General features: G+C 42.7%; 1 protein-coding gene across 3 annotated transcripts; it reads left to right on the plus strand.

Annotated features, from left to right (window-relative positions):
• The first annotated feature begins 176 nt into the window (after nucleotides 1–176).
• On the plus strand, nucleotides 177–17442 carry ccdc142 (coiled-coil domain containing 142). 3 transcript variants are annotated; one of them, XM_028590170.1, is made up of 12 exons: nucleotides 177–822; nucleotides 1790–1842; nucleotides 2517–2557; nucleotides 3318–3363; nucleotides 4701–4948; nucleotides 5543–5767; nucleotides 7179–8512; nucleotides 11012–11304; nucleotides 13680–13766; nucleotides 15262–15414; nucleotides 16312–16479; nucleotides 17318–17442. In XM_028590170.1, the coding sequence occupies exons 1-12, from the start codon at nucleotides 815–817 to the stop codon at nucleotides 17356–17358; spliced, it is 2697 nt and encodes an 898-aa protein (XP_028445971.1). In that variant the 5' UTR covers nucleotides 177–814; the 3' UTR covers nucleotides 17359–17442. The 3 variants fall into 3 exon arrangements, with proteins under 3 accessions (XP_028445971.1, XP_028445972.1, XP_028445973.1); XM_028590171.1 differs by having other exon boundaries at nucleotides 177–561; XM_028590172.1 differs by having other exon boundaries at nucleotides 177–277.
• Nucleotides 17443–19244: the final 1802 nt, after the last annotated feature.

Genomic DNA, 19244 nt, shown 5'->3' on the forward strand with positions numbered 1-19244 from the left:
GATAGAACCTGTCCATGTAAACCTGGACGCCTGGCCAATAGTAGTGTGTGAATGCTATTGAAGGGCGGGTCTTGGCGTGGCCATAGTGGGGGAAAAAATATTGCCGGGCGGGACTTAATGCGCTCTGTTTTCCATAACAACCGTGCACGCTTCCTCCTGATTGGCTACTCCTTCATCCTGTGTTTTCAGGCTTTGCTAGCTAGCAGATGCTATTTTGAACCATACCTCTTTCGTGAGGAGCTGCAGCACTGGATTAACAAGTGCATTTATAACAGGAGTAAGTCAATAACAACATACTTGGCTTTTCGGCGGCCGTTTCAGTGAACGAATTTGATAAGTATAAATAGTAGACACGGATAAAAAAAGCCGTTAGTCGCTACTAAACGGGCGAACGTTAAGTCTGCTGCTGCTAAGAGAACAGTTTGGTGGGAAAACTCACGTTAACTGTCTGAATGTGAAGCTTCCAGTTCACATAAGACAAGTGAATTGTCAGAACAGTTCTAAAGTTGAGTCGTCAAGATGCACCGGGGATGGACGTTTGGACGCCATTGCTAATGCTGAGTAAGAAAATGTCTTGATAATGTTAAAATCAGCACTTGAATCCACGCCTCTTCCTATCACCTGTTTTTATCTCAGTCCAAACGGTTCCGTCCGTTTAGGAACATCCGACGTTTGCGACGTTACTTAAAGAAGTTTAGGATTTACGTCTTCTGGTGTTATGAATGTTGTGTGACACACCATCCCAGATGAAATCAGTGCCACTGGTTGAAGAGAAATATGTTAGCCTATCTCCCAACTCCTGAGAGGTTCATTAATGGAGAGGTATGTAGACGTAGCATTACAACAGCCTACACCATAACAAATATTAGGCCTACCTTAAAGGTAAATAAATAGCCCACCAGAAAAATATCTTAAAGTAAATGGCCCCTGTGAGTGTTACTTTTTATGTTGTATTTTACTTACTATGTCATAGACCTTTTGCACGGCAGACACGTTGACATGTCACAGTAGGAAAAGCACAGGTGTATTCAAAACCATTAATGATGGCTGCATCCCACTTAGGAGAGACCCTGGTATTGTGCATGCTGACTCACTCAAACAGCTTACTGGGACACTTGATGGAATGGAGCCATTACAGCTGGGCTTTTCCTACTATGATGAGTCAAAAAGTCTGCCATGAAAAAGGTCCATTAATGTGAGCATTTAGCTGTTGCTGGAGGTGAAGTTAATCTTAACAGTATACAGTTAGGTAGGTTAATCTATAACAATGCTATAACAATTATATTTTATAATTTCAATATGTTTTGAATATTAAATCTGGATCTGTAAAGTAACTACTATACTGTATCTGATAAATGCAGTATAGTGAAGTAAAAAAAAAAAAAATATTTCTTTCCGAAACTTAAGTAAAGTACCTCACATTTTTTCCTTAAATACCTCTCTGGAAATTAGGTGGGAATTAGCTAAACTAACAGGGAACACTGTGGATCATCATACTGCATAACTATTCCATTCATATGACATTTGGTGTCATTGTTTGAATGTCACATACATACAATTTAAAAATAAAAAAAATAAATAAATAAAAAATGTAAAAACAAATCTTTTAGACAGAATGTCCAGCCGTGACATGTTGCCGTTGGAAACAAAGACAACCCTATCACAGACAACACCTCACCCTTGAAAGCATTGCTTTCAGCAGCATGGAGCACTACAAATCAGACCCAAATGGTGTCTGCAGATTCTGTCTGGCCTGGCTAATAATAATGTCTATGCTGTCTGTTCACAGGATGGACCACAACAACCCAGAGATACTAGAAGAGCCTGGTGGAGAGACAGCAGGTGTGTGACACACACACACACACACACACACACACTCACTCACTCACTCACTCACTCACTCACTCACTCACTCACTCACACACACTCACACTCATCACCTCCATTCTGTCAGACAGTGAAGGTGGGTAGGGAAAGGATGGGGGAGCAGGTTGTGGACCAGAAAGTATAGGACAGTGGCACATGTTTTCATTGTGTTGTCTCTGAACTCCAGCACATTGGATTTGAACTGAAGACTTGAGTCTGATAACAATAAGAAAAAATGGAGTCGGAGCACAGCGAGGTTATATGATATAACCAGGTGCTCCCTGTATTGGAAACTCACTTTGTTTTATCTAACGTTAGCAGCAACGCTCTCGGCCGCTTTTTGAAATAAAAACGCTGCCAGGGTCTTCTTCTTTTCACTACAGATATGCCCTAGTCAACGTCTCTCTCTCTCTCTCTCTCTCTCTCTCTCTCTCTCTATATATATATATATATATATATATATATATATATATATATTCCAGGGAAAAGAATCGATTTTAAAAATAGTTGCAAAAAAATAACGATACATTTAACATACTTTTCTGCATGGAACCATTTCCCCAGTGGTGGTACAGTCATGTTGATGCTTTCTCTCCTTGATTTCAGATATTGTCTGATGATTGTGGGTGTTGTTTGTCTTTCTCTTTCAGAACGGGAAAATTCTAAGTCATTCTGTCCAGAAAAGGAGCAGGTTAGTTTTTTGTCAACAAAAAGTACTAATTTTTATATATATATATATATATATATATATATATATATATATATATATATATATATATATATATATTTTTTTTTTTTTTTTTTTTTTTTTTTTTTTTTCTTTCAAGTTTGTCACATAGAGAGGTGTGAGCAACAGGTACCAATGTAAATCCCACTACTCCCCAGGAAGTACCTTTATGGCGGAGAAATAGGATAATAAGGGTTGCCAACTAATTTATATTTGAATGTGTATTATGTATTTATGTAAAAAGGGGTTGCTTGTATTGAGGAAACCCATGGAGAATTAAAGCTGCAAGCAGTGTTGGACGAGCTGTCGCTCCTCCGTGCGCGTCGGGGTTACTGGCGGACGCCGCCCCACGTGACCCTGCATTTGTGCAATGGTCGGACACAGCACACGCGGTGGCGTGTGCGGCGTTGGAAATGGTGTATTTCAAAATTTTTACAAAGTAGAGAGGTCGGGGCAACCGGTCACCGGAGTTCAGTGATACCTCACACAGTAGTCTACATCAAACGGGTCATTAGTTATAAAATAGGTGCACTTGCTACAGTGAGCAGCTGTCTATTGAGTTTTGTGCCCTCTAAATCTGTATGTTTCTGTATGTGTATATCTGCTTGTTTCTGTGTGGTACTGGCTGTGAAAACAAATTACCCTCTGGGACAATAAATCTTAATCTTATATTTAAGATCACGGTCAATAATATTTTCCGGAATTTTCTCTTTGTGTCTTTCAGACGAGATGCAGTTCGTGCATGGTGGCCGAGGATCTGACCCCTAATGGTACTGTGTATGCATGTGTGTCAGCAGCAGATAAAAGTCGTCATCGTGTACAACACTGCAGCCTGCTGCTGGGAGAACTGTGTCCACAAACAGACGCTGTGTTTGAATCTGTTCCCCGAAAACAGAAATAGTTCCCTATATAGTGTGTTCGCCATTTTGTAGTGGTGTTCAAAATCTCAGCGGGCATTTTCATACACTATATAGTCTAGCTAATCTGATCGTACATACGATGCGATATATATACCCCTTGTTTGTGAGTTGTCTCCTTTTAATCTGCATTCACGCTGCCTGCTACGGCCGTCAGACGGTGCGACAAAAACGCAGGTTTTTCCATTCATTTAGAATTTAGTTACCGCTTCAGTTTAGTCACACATCTTCTAGGCCTGCACGATAAATCGTTATAAAATCGTGATCTTGATTCACCCCTGTTTGCGATTTAATTTTAAAATGATTTCAATTAATTGATTGAAAGCATTTGACATTGACAAACATGTTTTAATTATGTAAAGACATGTTCAAGGAGTTCAGATAGAGCCTGTATCAGGGCCATATTTAGTTCAATGTGTTATATGTCACTATTTTTGGTAGCCTACTGTACTTAAAGGTCCCATGGCATGAAAATTTCACTTTATGAGGTTTTTTTAACATTAATATGAGTTCTCCCAGCCTGTCTATGGTCCCCCAGTGGCTAGAAATGGTGATAGGTGTAAACCGAGCCCTGGGTATCCTGCTCTGCCTTTGAGAAAATGAAAGCTCAGATGAGTCGTTTTGGAATCTGCTTGTTATGAGGTCATAACAAGCAAGGTTACCTCCCCTTTCTCTGTTTGGCCCGCCCAGAGAATTTGGCCCACCCATGAGAGAGAGACATCATGGCTTTCAAACGTGCAAAGTGGCAGTTGGTCAAGGCCACACCCCCACCCTCCACCTTGCCCCCCCTCCTCCTCAATAGCTTCAGACACAGAAATGGCACATCCTAAAGAAAGCTCATTGTGGGACTGGCTCTAGTGGCTGTAATTCTGCACCAAGGCTGAATTATGGGAAATAGACTTCAGATACAGTATTAGGGGTAAAAGCATCCAAAGAGCACCATGTCATGGGACCTTTAAATGGCCAGTATGTGCTTTATTTTCTCTATTCATCCTCTATGTTTAGAGGCTTGTGGTGATGTGCTATAGGTGCCAAAAAAAAAAATCTATGTTTGGTACTGCCAATTTGTTTGGTTTTGTCACGGTTCATGTGTGCAATAAACATAACACTTGCATTGCTTTTTTTTGGTCTGAATGCAGCCTTTAGTCTCTTAAGTGTGCTGAAACCCCCACCATTGTCTGCCCCTGCAGGTCCCTGGTCACAGAGTTCCATCTCCCGTTCCCTGCAGCGAGCAGAGACGTTACTCAGAAGCACCTTTAATCCCAGTCTGAAGTGGCTGTTCCATGGCCGCAGTCAAGATGAGGAAGAGGAACATTTTGTAGCCGCCGCCAACCTGGTGTCCCGGTCCTCTGCACGTCTCCTGCGTCTGCAACAAGCTCTTCTGACTGTGAGCCCCCAGTGGCAGCTGGTCGGCGGGGCACAGCCGGGATCTCACCGGGTGAGTTCCAGGGATTGCGGGGAAAATGGAAATATGTTGATGTGTGTGACGATTAGCCTTCACTACTCACTTTACAAGGATTACCTTTGTAGCGGCAATTTGCATTTTAAGTGTCATAGAATGCCTGCACTCTACTTTGGGCTATCAGAAACCATCAGTATGTATCTCCAATTTCTTTATAAATGGAAGGTTTATTTGGCTACTAAGGATATACACACTATTAATCAAAGCCCCTTCCAGACACGTTTTAAAACATGTAAAAAATACTCTGTGTGGGCGCCCGGATAGCTCCGTTGGTAGAGCAAAAAAATAATCTTAAAAAAAGAATACTCTGTGATTAGGGAGACCATAGGTCCTGAAAAAAAGTATATATATATACACACACACACAGACACACACACACACACACAGTAGGAGGTGGCAGAGTAGCATTTATAGTGACAATATTGTCAATTTATTAATATTGAGGAGATGATGCATCGTGATATTGAATAGATTTGAATCATTGACAGGATATTCGTAATTGAATAGTGAGACCGGTGAAGATTCGCACCCCTAGTCCCTACCCTCCTCTCTCTCTTCCTCCCCCATCAGGTGTGTGTTAAAGGCCTCCCATCAGAGGGCGGTGTTCTCCTCCTGCCCTCCTCCCCCTCCCTGCAGGGCCACTACACAGCCCTGCGGAGGCTCCTGGAGCAGCGATGCCTGCTGCTCTTCGTACACGAGTACACCAGAAGGGCTCGCTTAACGGCAGCATACATATCCAGAGTGAGCCACCTGCTGGAGGGTCGGCTGAAGAAACCCCACCTGACACCTGACCAGGTTAGGCAGGACATTCTCAAACTGTTAAAAAAGTTTTCTATAAGCAGACTTTGTGATATGAACATTTAATCAAAGTATTCAAAGGCAGGGTTGAGATATGAATGAATAACACATTCAGGCCACACGGAGGTGGGGTCAAGGCATCATGACAACATTAACTCAGTTTAGAGTAGCTGCAGAACATATGTTTCTATGATATTATAGGATCAATTAGACAGTGCTGGTATCATAAATTACTGAATGATTTGAATTATTACAGTGACGTTACAAATTGCAGTCCATATAGGGATCCTATTGGACTGCTTGAGTTTCAACAGTATTTCACATTTGAGACCTTTGGCTTCTTATCTTCAATAAAAAAAAAAAGAAGAAGCCAAGGCACTCGTCTTTTACGAAAAATATATACCGGTGTATATATAAAATGCCTTTAATGCATGTGGCACATTCTAAATAGAATGAGATAAAAACAACTTCAACCTGTTTCGGCATCCGGCCTTCTTCAGGAAGTAACAGGCACAGGAGTGGGGTGAAACAATGTAAAGCGCCAGGTGTGAGCACATCAACAAGTGCAGCCATTCGGCAATCAATTATTTAAAAAAAATAACAAATGAAATTCTAATGGTATTATAGAGGAAGACTGAGAGCTCTAGTCTATAGAGTCTATACCAATAGCTTTCAGGATACATGGGTTGCTGTTATGTTTTTCTTAAAGGTCCCATGACATGGTGCTCTTTGGATGCTTTTATATAGACCTTAGTGTTCCCCTAATACTGTATCTGAATAGACCTTAGAGGAACTGTATCTCTTTCCGAAATTCAGCCTTGGTGCAGAATTACAGCCACTAGAGCCAGTCCCACAATGAGCTTTCCTTAGGATGTGCCAGTTCTGTGTCTGTAGCTATTGAGGAGGAGAGAGGGGGGTGCAAGGTGGAGGGTGGGGGTGTGGCCTTGACCAACTGCCACTTTGCTCGTTTGAAAGCCATGATGTCTCTCTCTCATGGGTGGGCCAAATTCTCTGTGCGGGCAAAGCAGAGAAAGGGGAGGTAACCTTGCTCCTTATGACCTCATAAGGAGAAGATTCCAGATCGGCCCATCTGAGCTTTCATTTTCTCAAAGACAGAGCAGGATACCCAGGGCTCGGTTTACACCTATCGCCATTTCTAGTCACTGGGGGACCATAGGCAGGCTTGGGGAACGCATATTAATGTTAAAAAACCTCATAAAGTGAAATTGTCATGCCATGGGACCTTTTAAAAATGTCTAGCTATCAGATAAAAGAAATGTTTATATTTCACACAGTAAGGTACTGAAAAAAAAAATATTTTGGTATCAGTACTGTATTAGCACTTTTTTTTCAAATGATACCTCAGGGGCTTATTCACAAACGCAAACTTTCTCCTCCTCCTTTCCAGACCCCGTCCAGCTGGTCTTCAATCGGGGTTGGTCTTGGCTCACTGAGTCAGGAGCTCCGGGTCCATCTCAACCACTGGTCCTGTCTGTTGTCTAAAGTCCAGTCGGACCACTATCTGAGGCCCGCTCTGGTCCAGCAGACCAGGCTGCTGGCAGAAATCAAACAAACTCTGGACTTACTCGGTCTGCAGGCACTGGTTTTAATGGAACATTATGTTTATGTCCTTCTGTCTGCTATAGCCCAGACTGAATTAGACTCTGTACCAAGAGAAGTCTTGGAGGATATTTTAACGGGTACAGCCCTGTATAACCAGGCAGTGGGGGAGCAGAGAGCGCAGCACAGCGCCACCCAGCTGAGGACTGCGGTATTACAGCAGACACATTGTTCCACACTGGATTCTAGTCTTCCAAAAAGCTTCACAGCAGGGCATCACCCCGCGGCCTTCTCAGTCAAAGAGTTGATGATGGTTTTAGCAGTGCATGAAGCAAACGCGGCAGCCAAGCAGCTGCTCTGCTGGGCCTCTGAGCAGAGCTCCCACGCGTGTCAGGTCCACGCCAACCACGAGTCCTGCGCATGCTCCGAAAACTGTGTTAGTCAGGGGGCCCGGCTCAGCTGTGGGGCCTCCGCACTGAGATCTGAGTGGACCTGGGAGCACCTGCAGCATACCTACCTTATTTCCTCTCCTCTCTCCTCTAATTATCACCATGCCCCCTTACAGTCATCGTCTCGCCACACCTGCCATAAAACTGCCCAAGTTTACGTCCCTGACCTTCATTTGGACAGTACTATTTTTGAAAACCATTATCCTGTATTAGCCAAGCCCACATTTGTGCAACACAGTCCAGATGGCTCCATCAAAGACCAAACCAGCCAGTGCCAAACAAACATATCCCAGACTGGTCTAGCCCAACCAAATCTAGAAACGCAGACCAGTTTAGGAAACTGTAAACTACTGCGGACCGTTTCACCTCCTTCAACCACCTTCCACCATCTCTTAGCCCGGCCTCTGTCAGGGGGTCGCCAGCAGGACCATTCCTCGGTAGAGCTGCTTTTTCAGGTGCTGGTTTCTTCCAATGACCTGCTGGCTCCGCTTGTTTCACGTACATCTACGCCAGAGGCACCGAGTGAACAACTTTTCCCAAATACAGGAACAGATGTGTTGTCACCAAACGAAAAGAATGACTTGATTATTTTAAATGGTCCGATCATAAATGCAGCAGGTTCAGTGGAATGCAATAGTCTGAGTACAGAAGGCAACAAGGACCAAAAGGTGGAAGGACCTCAGCAGGAATGGCATGAACTGGAAATAACAACCAGGAAAGACGCTACTGTCAGGTAATAAGATTAACCAGCCACTGACCGTCGTGGATCCACTATTGCTAAGCAATTTGTTCAAAGCCTACTGATGCCTTCGGTACGGTGGCCGACAGGGGCAAACGCACTGCAATTTAATGAAACGCACGCAAATAGACAAAACACAAGCAAATTAAGAAAACCTCTTAATTTGACGACACATCGCGCAGCATTTAGCAAACTCGCTGCAAATACACACAACACAACCAAATACGCAAACGCGCTGCAAATACAGAAATGATGCAAAAAGAAAAGCACACAATCCCCGAAAACAAATGCAACCAGATTGCACAACTGGGGCGGTGCCCATAGAGGTCTACTCCTCGACGCAGCGGGCCCGGGTTCGACTCCGACCTGCGGCCCTTTGCTGCATATCATTACCCCCTCTCTCTCTCCTCTTTCGTGTCTTCAGCTGTCCAAAAAATAAAAAAAGAAGGAAGTTCTCCATGCCTCTAGAGGGAGGGCTAAGTGGCATGCTGCGCATGTGTTGTCAAATTTTTTGAAGATGTTTTCTTAATTTGCTTGTGTTTTGTCTATTTGCGTATTTCATTAGGTTGCAGTGCGTTTTGTCCCTGTCGGACACCGTACTTCGGATCATCTGAGACCCCTTTTCCTGACAGAATTAATCACATTTGACTAAGGCTGGGTATCGTTAAAATTATTTTTATGACCGTAATAGATACCAATACCGTGACTTTGATTCCGGTTCCTAAACGATACTTTTTTCGATACCAATTTTATTAAAAACAAAAAGACATTACAACATTACGGCACAAATCTTTTTATCTATTTCTCAACTCCTACTGCGTGATCCCCGTCTCTGTGTATCGTAGAGTTTTTCCTGTGGACAGACAATCACAGACCTTATTAGATCTTGGTAGAAGCACGCTGCATGCTAATCAGCTCACTGTAGCTGATGAGATTCACTCCTTAGGTATTGAAATTGGGTATTAAATGACGAGGCATTTTTCGATACTCGATACTTTAGAGGCAATTTCGGCGGTGTCTAAAAAGTATTGAATTCTGTACCCAGCCCTACATTTGACACTTACTGAAACAGACAATCAAGTCTACTTCACGCAATGATTGGCCCAGAGTTTGAACTTCTCTCTCAAACTCTCTTTTTTTTTTGCCTGCCGTTTACGCCGGTGACAGCCGTGGTCGGAGGCATTATGTTTTTGGGTTGTCTGTCTGTTATTTCTTAATATTTGGCGTGAATGTCCACTTGGACTTAAAGTATGAGAATTTGAATTTGGTGGTCAAAGGTCACCGGGACCTCACATAACACCATTTTTGGTCATAACTCAAGAATTACTACGCTAATTATGACAACATTTTTCACAGAAAGGCCTCATAGGAGAAATGATAAAGTGATAAGAGTTTATACCCAAAAGGTCAAATGTCAACATCACTGTATGTTAATGTGGATACACCACAGATACACTCTGGGAAAGGAGAGAAAAAAACGCTCTGGGTTGTTTGCATTTTTTAAACTCACAATTGTCTTGGGGCAGAGCTAAGCTCCGGATGCAGCGACTGTGTCTCTGCGAATTAGTCTCGTGAAGGAACTTGTTTTGGTGGAAGATTTTCACCCCGCAAAAGAAAAGTGCCACATAGTATATTAAATGAAGTTAACTGTTCACACAATACAGTAACATTTGATTATTTAAATTAGCTGGATACATGGTTAAACCTCATTTGCATTTACCAGTGTATCGCTGTGTGTACAAAACGTCCCAGTTAGAGAGTAAATGCCGTAAACATATTCTTTGTAAATCTTTACAATCAGTCCCCGAAAGAACCAAGCAGCCCTACCATGTTGCACGATCCAAATTTTCTTTAAAACTTTCCATTTTCAGCGTGTAGCTTGCTAGCTCGAAGTGTATTGGTGTTTCCCATAGTGAAGGAATTTTGAGAATGGCAACACACAGAGAGCAGAAGGTGAGTTGCAAAGCCAAACGACAGGCTTTATCCTAAAAAATGTATTTCTGTTGATCCAGACTAACGTCACTGTGACATCATAATGTTCAAATGTGCAAACGTTCAACATTCATTACAACACAATTACTGTATTCAGGAACAGAATGGAAGATTATGACCAAATATGACTTTTGGTCCAATACTGACTTGGAGACCGTTATCATAGGGTGCCCACCTTCAAACTGTGGTGATTGTTGAGAGCTTATGTGCTGCCCAGTTTGATGACGTGTGTGTGTGTGTGTGTGTGTGTGTGTGTGTGTGTGTGTGTGTGTGTGTGTGTGTGTGTGTGTGTGTGTGTGTGCGTGTGCGTGTGCGTGTGCGAGAAGCATCTGTTTTACCAAAAAACTTAATACCATATATTAAAGGGGCTGTAAACGACATTCAGAACATTATTGGTGGTTGCAGCCCGGAAAATATGTTGTCGAGTTTTGTTGATCTTTAGGTGACCACACTCCCAGTTGCCCAGTCCCTGTGTGACAACTGAGCGTCTGTGTCCTTCAGCTCAGGTTTTGGAAGCCCAGAGAAGGAGGAGACTGGGGGAGCAGAGGGGACCACGGCGGAGCAAGATTGTCTCCGCTGGCCTCACTCGGTACAGTGGCTGGACCTCGGTCAGTCGCTGGTTTTTGCCGAGCTGTTTGGACAGTACCGCACGCTGCTGTGGACTCTGTGCAGCAAAGCCCTGCGGCTGCAGCTGCATGTTCCACAAGCAGGAAGCGCTGCAGGAAGCATCAACCTCCAAGACAAACACAGGGGCTTCCAAATCCTGCACAGGATCAGTCAGGCTTCAAAGGACGGTAAGAAGATAATGTCCAGTCAAATGAAACCGTGTGGAAGTGTCCATACAGCATGTGCTTTAACACGGTCACCAGTGACTGACACCAGGACCGGGTATCGAGAACCGGTTCTAACTTGGAATCATTTCAAAAGTGACGATTCCAGTGGAATCGCTGTTCTATTGGAATAATTTGTCAAATTTGTTTCTCAAATCCAATCATCGGTTTCAGTTTTAACATGCGTACGTTTTGGTTTCCGTAGCATCCGCCGTACTTCCAGGCGCTTGTTGTGTTGCAGCCATGGTAAGCTGCGCTCTAAATTGTGGCTTTATTTTACGTTGAAAAAGCCTGGTTAAAATGTAAACCACCATTTGGTAACAACGTTGTTTTTAACGTCGCTATCATCACAAACAGATGAAATCATCCATTCCCTTAGCAGCACGACCGTTTTGCACTAGTGTGCAAGGGTATGAAGTTAAATTAAATGGTTTGTTACATCATGTAGAATAAATATTCATATTTTCTAAATGAAATGTTCCTCTGTGAAATAAGCATGTGACCTGTATCAACTCCACCCCTCAAAGACTTGGAATCGAAAAGAAGCATCGCAATTAGAATCAGAATTGTTTAAATCAAAACGATGCCCAACCCTTTCTGCAACAATCATCCTTTATTCATTCATTTGTTTATCCGTCTTTCATAATTATTTGTGCAATTGGTGACTTCCTTTACACCATGTACAGCATTCCTTGTTCCAGTAATTTACTTTCATGTGTTTTAAATTCCATTATGATATTCATTGATAATAAAGTTTTATTAACAGAAAATAAAGTCTTTCTCTGAGAGTACTTACTCTCCTAATAAGCTCTCTTTTTCTCACTCTCTCCCTGTCTCCTGATCTCTCTCTAGCTCTTTCTCCAAAACAAATCTCAAAAAATTGCTTGTTCCTTCAACATGGCACTTAAGAGGGGAAACTGAGTGTTTGGGCCCTTAGTCTCGAAGGCTTCTCCTTAACCCTCCTGTTGTCCTCGGGTCAAATTTGACCCATTTTTAAAACGTTTCTATATTTGAAATTTGGGTTTCTTTCAACCAAATTGTCCAAAAAAATAACGTGGATGGTTCTGGACAACACTCTTCACAAGTAATTATAATCATGAATTTGGGTGTTTTATTCAGTTCCATAGCATTTGAAAAAAAAGTTGATAAAAGAACGGTGAAAAAAGTGACAAAAATAACATCAAAAAGTGCAGAAAAAAATCGACAAAGACGTCGAAAAAAATGACAAATGTCAGAAAAAGCTTGAAATATGTGAAAAAAAAGGCCGAACAAAAGCACAGAAAAAAACGACAAAGTGACAGAGAACTTCGGGAAAAGTGACAAAAACATCGACCAAAAGTAACAAAAACACTGGGGAAAGCGGAAAGAAGTGTCTTATGGTTTTTAATTTAAAATTTTGACCCAGAAAAAAACAAGACAACAATCAACTGTGGTTTGGATTGTACGTATCATTCGTATGTCGCTTTGGACAAAAGTGTCTGCCTACCTAACGATAAATGTAATATTTAAAGCTATTTCTCGGGGTAAAATATGAATATTTATTCTACATGATGTAACAAACCATTAATTTAACTTCAGACCCTTGCACACTAGCGCAAAACTGTAGTGCTGCTAAGGGAATGGATAATTTTGTTTGTTTGTGATGATAGCGACGTTAAAAACAACATTACCATTCTGCATGTCATCACTCCAGCAAATATTAAGGGAATGGATAGAATTTGTATTTATTTCTTGTGATTGCAAAGATTGTGTGCAAAGTTGTTGGATATGGTGTCTACATTGGATCAGTTTCACATCTTCCATCTTAAAATGAGATGTTTTTTTCACAGAGAGGAAGGAATGATTTCCCCCTCAGAAATCCAGTTTTACTGTAGTGTGTACTAGGGCTGCACGATAAAACGGGAAAATATGTGATATGCGATAACGTTGTTGAATATTGTGATGTTACTTGCCATAAATAAACCGATATTAAAAGTGGGCTCAGTTCTGCATTTCTGCCGCTTTCAGTATTGTGCTTAAATACAACGAATTGCTTGTTGAATTTAAAACAAACCAAAGGAAATCATATCTAACATTCGTTATTGAACAAATTAATCATTAAATTGTATACAAAAGGCACCACTGAAAAAAGAATTGACCGTTTCATTTCAAAGTGCACATTCTGCTGATATTTTCTTTCTACTAACACAAAAAAATCTCTGAGTGTCTTTTGCGATATGTTGCAGCATTTCGTGATGTGTTTATTGCAGCAGTTTTGCAATGACGATAAAAAAAAAACGTTATATTGTGCAGCCCTGCTGTGTACATGACGCCTCTGGGTTTTGTGCTGTTTGTTGTAGATCTGGTTGCCAAGGAGTGCAGAACCATGCTGGAGGACTTCAGTCTCTATCTGTTAGTCATTACAGCACATGCTCAGTGGGACTACGGTTAGCACACACACACACACACACACAAACACACACTCACAGAGAGAGAACACACTTCTTGCGAATGTTTTTCATTTAAAGGTGCAGTAGGTAAGACTAATAAAACTGACCTTTTGTCATATTTGCTGAAACTGACCCTATGTTCCAGTAGAACTACATGAAGCAGGTCATGAAAAACAATTCCAGCTCCTCTGGCACAACCTACAGCCTGTAGTGCGATTTGCAACAATCCACCGCTCCCTGTTCAGATGCACCAATCAGGGCCAGGGGGTGTTTCTAACTGGGGCTGTCAATCACTGCTCATGCACACACATTCATTCTCCCTTGTGGGGGGAGGGGCTTAGGAGACCGTTTTGGGCTTTAGCAGAAAGGGGCGGAGGGACTGAGAAGTTGTTGATGTTCAAATTTTTGGGCTAAGTCCTGGATCTTTGCAATCCTACCTACAGCATCTTTAAGATTTCATATAGGGCGCCCAGGTAGCTCAGTTGGTAGAGTGCGCGCCCATATATAGTAAGGGTAGGGGTGGGGGGGAAATCAGTACAGCACAGTATTGCGATATTTTCCGTGGCAACAGTGTATCGATACACAGACGCCAAGTATCAATCTGTTATTATTATGTGTTGGTCAGTTTGTCTGCTCGACAATCCCATTTTGTAGTAATAAAATTGAAGTACGATGAACAAACAGAGAAATGTATCTAAGTTTTCCTTTTGGGGACATCATTTGAAATTGGGAAAAATATGAAGTTGGAAAAAAGGCAATATATGGCAATATATTGCAATATGTGAGGCCTCTGGTGATTCCCACCCCTGATATATAGAGGTCTACTCCTCGACGCTGCGGCCGCAGGTTCGACTCCGACCTGTGGCCCTTTGCTGCATGTCATTCCCCCTCTCTCTCCCCTTTCATGTCTTCAGCTGTTCTGTCAAAATAAAGGCCTAAAATGCCCAAAAAATAATCTTAAAAAAAAATCTAAAAGATTTCATATAAACCCTATACAAACCTTAGGGGTCATTTTTTTTTTTTCTTCAACCTAGACCATATGTAGTGACCATTGCCATACTCCCCAGACTCCATTTAAATAAACACTACTTTTAGCGTGTATAGAGTCAGCATATTTCCACATGTAAATGCCTGATTTACATGTTTATTTCAACCAAACCAGAGTGGCAAAGAACAGTGATGGATAAACAAAGCTTTTTCACTAAAGCACTTTTTTTTTTTTTTTTTTTTTGGCGTTTCCGCCTTTAATTGAGAGGACAGCTAGGTGACAAAGTGGAGAGAGAGGGGGGGAAGACATGCAGGAAATCGTAACAGGTCGGATTCGAAACCTGGACCTCTGCGTCGAGGCATAACCCTCTAAGTATATGTGCGCCTGCTCCACCCACTGACCCAACCCGGCCACAAACTAAAGCACTCAATTGACTGAATTTTTCTGTTGCATTCATTTGTCACGTTGTCTCTGTGTTGTCACACAATGTCTGTCTTCCTTCAGTGGTGTGCAGAAGTTTAGGTTCAGCTCTGAAAGATAAGTGTCTCACAGATGTGAATCAGGGCAGCCACTCTGTGACCATGGGTCACTTCCTGCTGCTGTCCCCTCCTCTCCTGTCATCTCTGTGCTGCCATCGCTCAAACAGCAGAGCCTCAGGTAAAAAAGGCATACACACGCACACTGTTCCCTCCGCAGTAATTGACTCACACCAGCAGCGTACCTTTGTGCAATATTACCTGATTCACCAGTGTGTGCCAACATGGCACCAAAACAGCATCCTCACAGCCAAAGCTGCACTCCTCATCGGCAGTGTTAAGGAAAAACTCAGGAGCAGCACAACTCATTTCACATACGGGAAGAAGGTTCGGGAGTCAGCAAAACATGCAGGCGTTGATAAAAGTAGTTGATCAGCTCGGAGGCATAGGATTCTAAAGGATTGGACACTTTGGAACAGATTCTGTTGCACGACTAAAACAACTTTTGAATGTACACATGTTCCACCAAAACAAGTTCCTTCCAGAGGCTATTTTGCAGCCACCCAAGAGGATTGTGATTGGTTTAAAGAAATGCCAATAAACCAGAGCACGTTTTCCTCCCATCCAGGAATGCTTAGTGGACTAGCCAGACCCTTCTCCACAGTGCTGTGAAGGAAGGTCTAGCAACGCGAGACTTTTAATCCCCCAGTACTTTAGGATGCCAGTTCCAGCACATGTCTGGAACTTTGGTTTTCTCAGTGACTGACTAGTCTCAAGTTAGTGCGCCTTTCTCTGTCCTCTTGGTCTTTGATTTTATTGTGTAATATCTCTATTGTTCCTTCCAGTTATTAGTCAGAGGGCAGTTATATCTTCCTCTGCCTGCGAGAGTCTCTCCTCCCCTTCCCCAATTCTTCTCAAGTGTGATAGTAAATCTCTTTTAATGCTAATAATTGCCTCCAACATATGAACTGATTGATTGACAAAATCTTCTCCCACTGAACAGACTGCGTTAAGTATATGGCTGTTTGTAGGTGCTGATAACAGCCTCTCTCTCTCTCTCTCTCTCTCTCTCTCTCAGGTTCTACTAGCCTCTTCCCCTCCCGGCTCACTCTCCAGAGACAGACTGTTAGCTTGGCGTTAGCCACGGTGCAACTGTCTCACGGTGTGGGTCATGTCCAAGGCTTACCAGTTCCTATCCTCATGGAGCCTCAACAAGTTCCTGCTTATCACGCAGGGAGACCTCAAAGTAGGTTCCTCATTACATTAAACACAAGACTTTTATATATTTTAGTCATTGGAGGATCAAAAGACCTACACTGATCATAATATCCCAACATCCCTCCCCCCAAATAACAGAAAAGGCAGCCGGACTGACTGCCTCCCCGAGTTGGTCAAAAAAGTGCCTCGGAACACACCGAAGCGACGCCGTACGTTCTGCGCGTACGCGAAACGTAATACGTCTCCATAACAGCAGGCGGCGCTAATATGTGTTTTCACCCCAAAAAATGAAAACCTTGCTGATTGGAGGAATGCGTCAAGTGGGTCTGGCGACCATAATGGTGGCTTGTTCGGAATACGATCTCATATTTTACGAAAATAGTTCACCGAAACGTGTTTCTGAAAACATTTGAAGCGAGAAATAGGCCATGCAGTTGCCCGAATCTGTCTTCATTTCAGATCGACAAAGGTCAGTTTAAAAGATTTTCGTCAGATTTTGAGAGGCGTTCGTCAGGCTCATCCCGCTCGTCATTTCCGGGTTAGCCCTCCACCAATCAGAATTGGTCATTGAGTCCGACTGCCCGCCTTTCCGATTCAACATGTCAAATCGGCCCAAATGAAGGCCGACGGCTCCTCCGACTGACGACACACCGAACAGACTCGAGTCACCGACCTCGCCAGACTGTCCGACGGCTGAAAATCGGGTTGGTGCGTCAGCGCCTTTAGGCAGAAACCTCGGGTGGTGAGGAAAACTCCCTTTTTAGGGAGAAAGCTCGGACAGACCCAGGCTCTTGGTGGTTGTCTGACGTGCCGGTTGGGGGTGTGATAAGGTGTGTTTGTGATGTGTTGTGTCTGTGTCTCTGCAGGTGCTGATGGAGTCATTAGAGATGATGGAGCATCAGACTGAGGCCCTGGGGATGAATTCAGATACGAACCAACATCCCACTCTTCATAACCACAACCAGCTTCTGCTGAGGCAGCAACTCAACGCATTTGGCAGGGCTGTATCCGAGCTGCAGGTGACCTGCCGGGGGTTTAGGCTTACCACATCAGAAAGCTGACTCCTCCTGCATTTTTTTGTCTTGCAAATCAGTGGAAGCCATGCTGTTGTGAGAATGGTATCCCAATGTTTAAGATCGAGTGGTTTTAGAGAACAAGAACAGCAACACATGAGCTGGGTTTGATGGTTTACATAAAAACATTATCTTGACCTGTTTTTAAGGTCAGGATTGAACATGTACTGTACATTCAGCAGCATTCATATCATTTATGATTTATGATGGAAAAATATCCGACTAGGAAGAGCAGTTCATGTTCAAACTTCCTGGAATTGTTATTCTAAGTAAGTAAGTAAGTAAGTAAGTAAGTAAAGTTTATGTAGCACTTTTCACAGATAAAAAATCACAAAGTGCTTTACAATAAATTGAAATATGATAAATAGAAGAAAAGAATACAAGGAAAACATAGACACATAAAATAAGCCAGCCATAAAAGCCCGTAAAGAGAGCAGTGCATTCCACAGCCCTGGGTTCCACTGCCTGAAAGGTTGGAGAAATTGGCATTAAAGTGGGCTGGAACGATCTGGAACTGCGTTCCGGCACCTTCGAATAATAGGTCAATTCATCTGATTGGCTGTGTAATACATCAGTGTCTCTTTCTGCAGTGATCCACTGCTATGATTGCATGAACGAGGCACTTTGCATTTACATTTGCAAAGTGCTTCGTAGCAGGACAGTCAAGTGTCTGTTAAACTGCCAAAGTCAGTGGAACCGGTTGAAGTTAAGATCACTTTGTCAGTAGCCTGCTGGTTACAAACTGGCTCGGTAGTGAACGACGCACTAGACGGATTCTGTGTTTTTAGCTGCGCTAGACCAGAGAATATTCGGTTAAAACAGATCAGTGATGCCGTTTTGCCCTCATTGTTCTCTGGGAAGACTGGCAGAAGTGATGTAATGCCCCAGTGTGTCTGATGTGGCAGCAACCGTTAATATGGTACATTGCTGATTTGTCATGCAGTTACTCTAACAGTCATCAAAAGTCCTGGCAACACTAGGAGCATGCTGCTAGTGTTCTTCGCTACAGTTTTGGAAGAAGGAAGTCACAGGAATCACAGGAGAACCAGATTTAAAAATGACATATTTTCTTTTTAAATAAGTGCTGTGTGGTGGATGGGAAGCTGGTCCATGTGATTCCCACGAGAACCCAATGAATATTTAAAGACACTTTAAATTTGAGAACGAAATTTAGGCATGGTGGGAAAAGAATTGCAGAACAGCAAACCGAGAATGTTTGATGTAATGTGATCCTGATGCCACTGCTCTCGCCACCAGACCTTCTCTTCGCTGGTGCTGAAAACCTTCTCCAGCGACTGCAAGAGGATGTCAGGGGAGATCTTTGAACAGACCATGCCTTCTGCTGTACACTGGAGACACAGTCTCAGGACAGGTATTGAAACTGGACTGCTAATAACGGTCAGGCTTTGTAATGAACTCCTACAACAGATTCTTGCTGATTTTAAATGCAGAATTTTTTTTAAGACTTCAGACCCCGCAGGAACCCTGTTATAGTGCATCGCTTTACACATAACATTAGTTGCATTGATTACACACTTATTATGGCATTTCTAAAACTTTAATCCCTGAGAGCAGCTTGACTGAGGCACAAGTAGAGGGAGGATATACTGTACAGTAGATGAATTATCAAGGGTCATTGATAGAGAAAAGGATGATGGAAAGTGGAAAACCCCCAACAGACTGAAATAATACATACATTGTTTGGGCCGTTTAATGTTAT

Source organism: Perca flavescens, chromosome 10 (genome assembly GCF_004354835.1).
Source record: "Perca flavescens isolate YP-PL-M2 chromosome 10, PFLA_1.0, whole genome shotgun sequence".
NCBI lineage: Eukaryota > Metazoa > Chordata > Actinopteri > Perciformes > Percidae > Perca > Perca flavescens.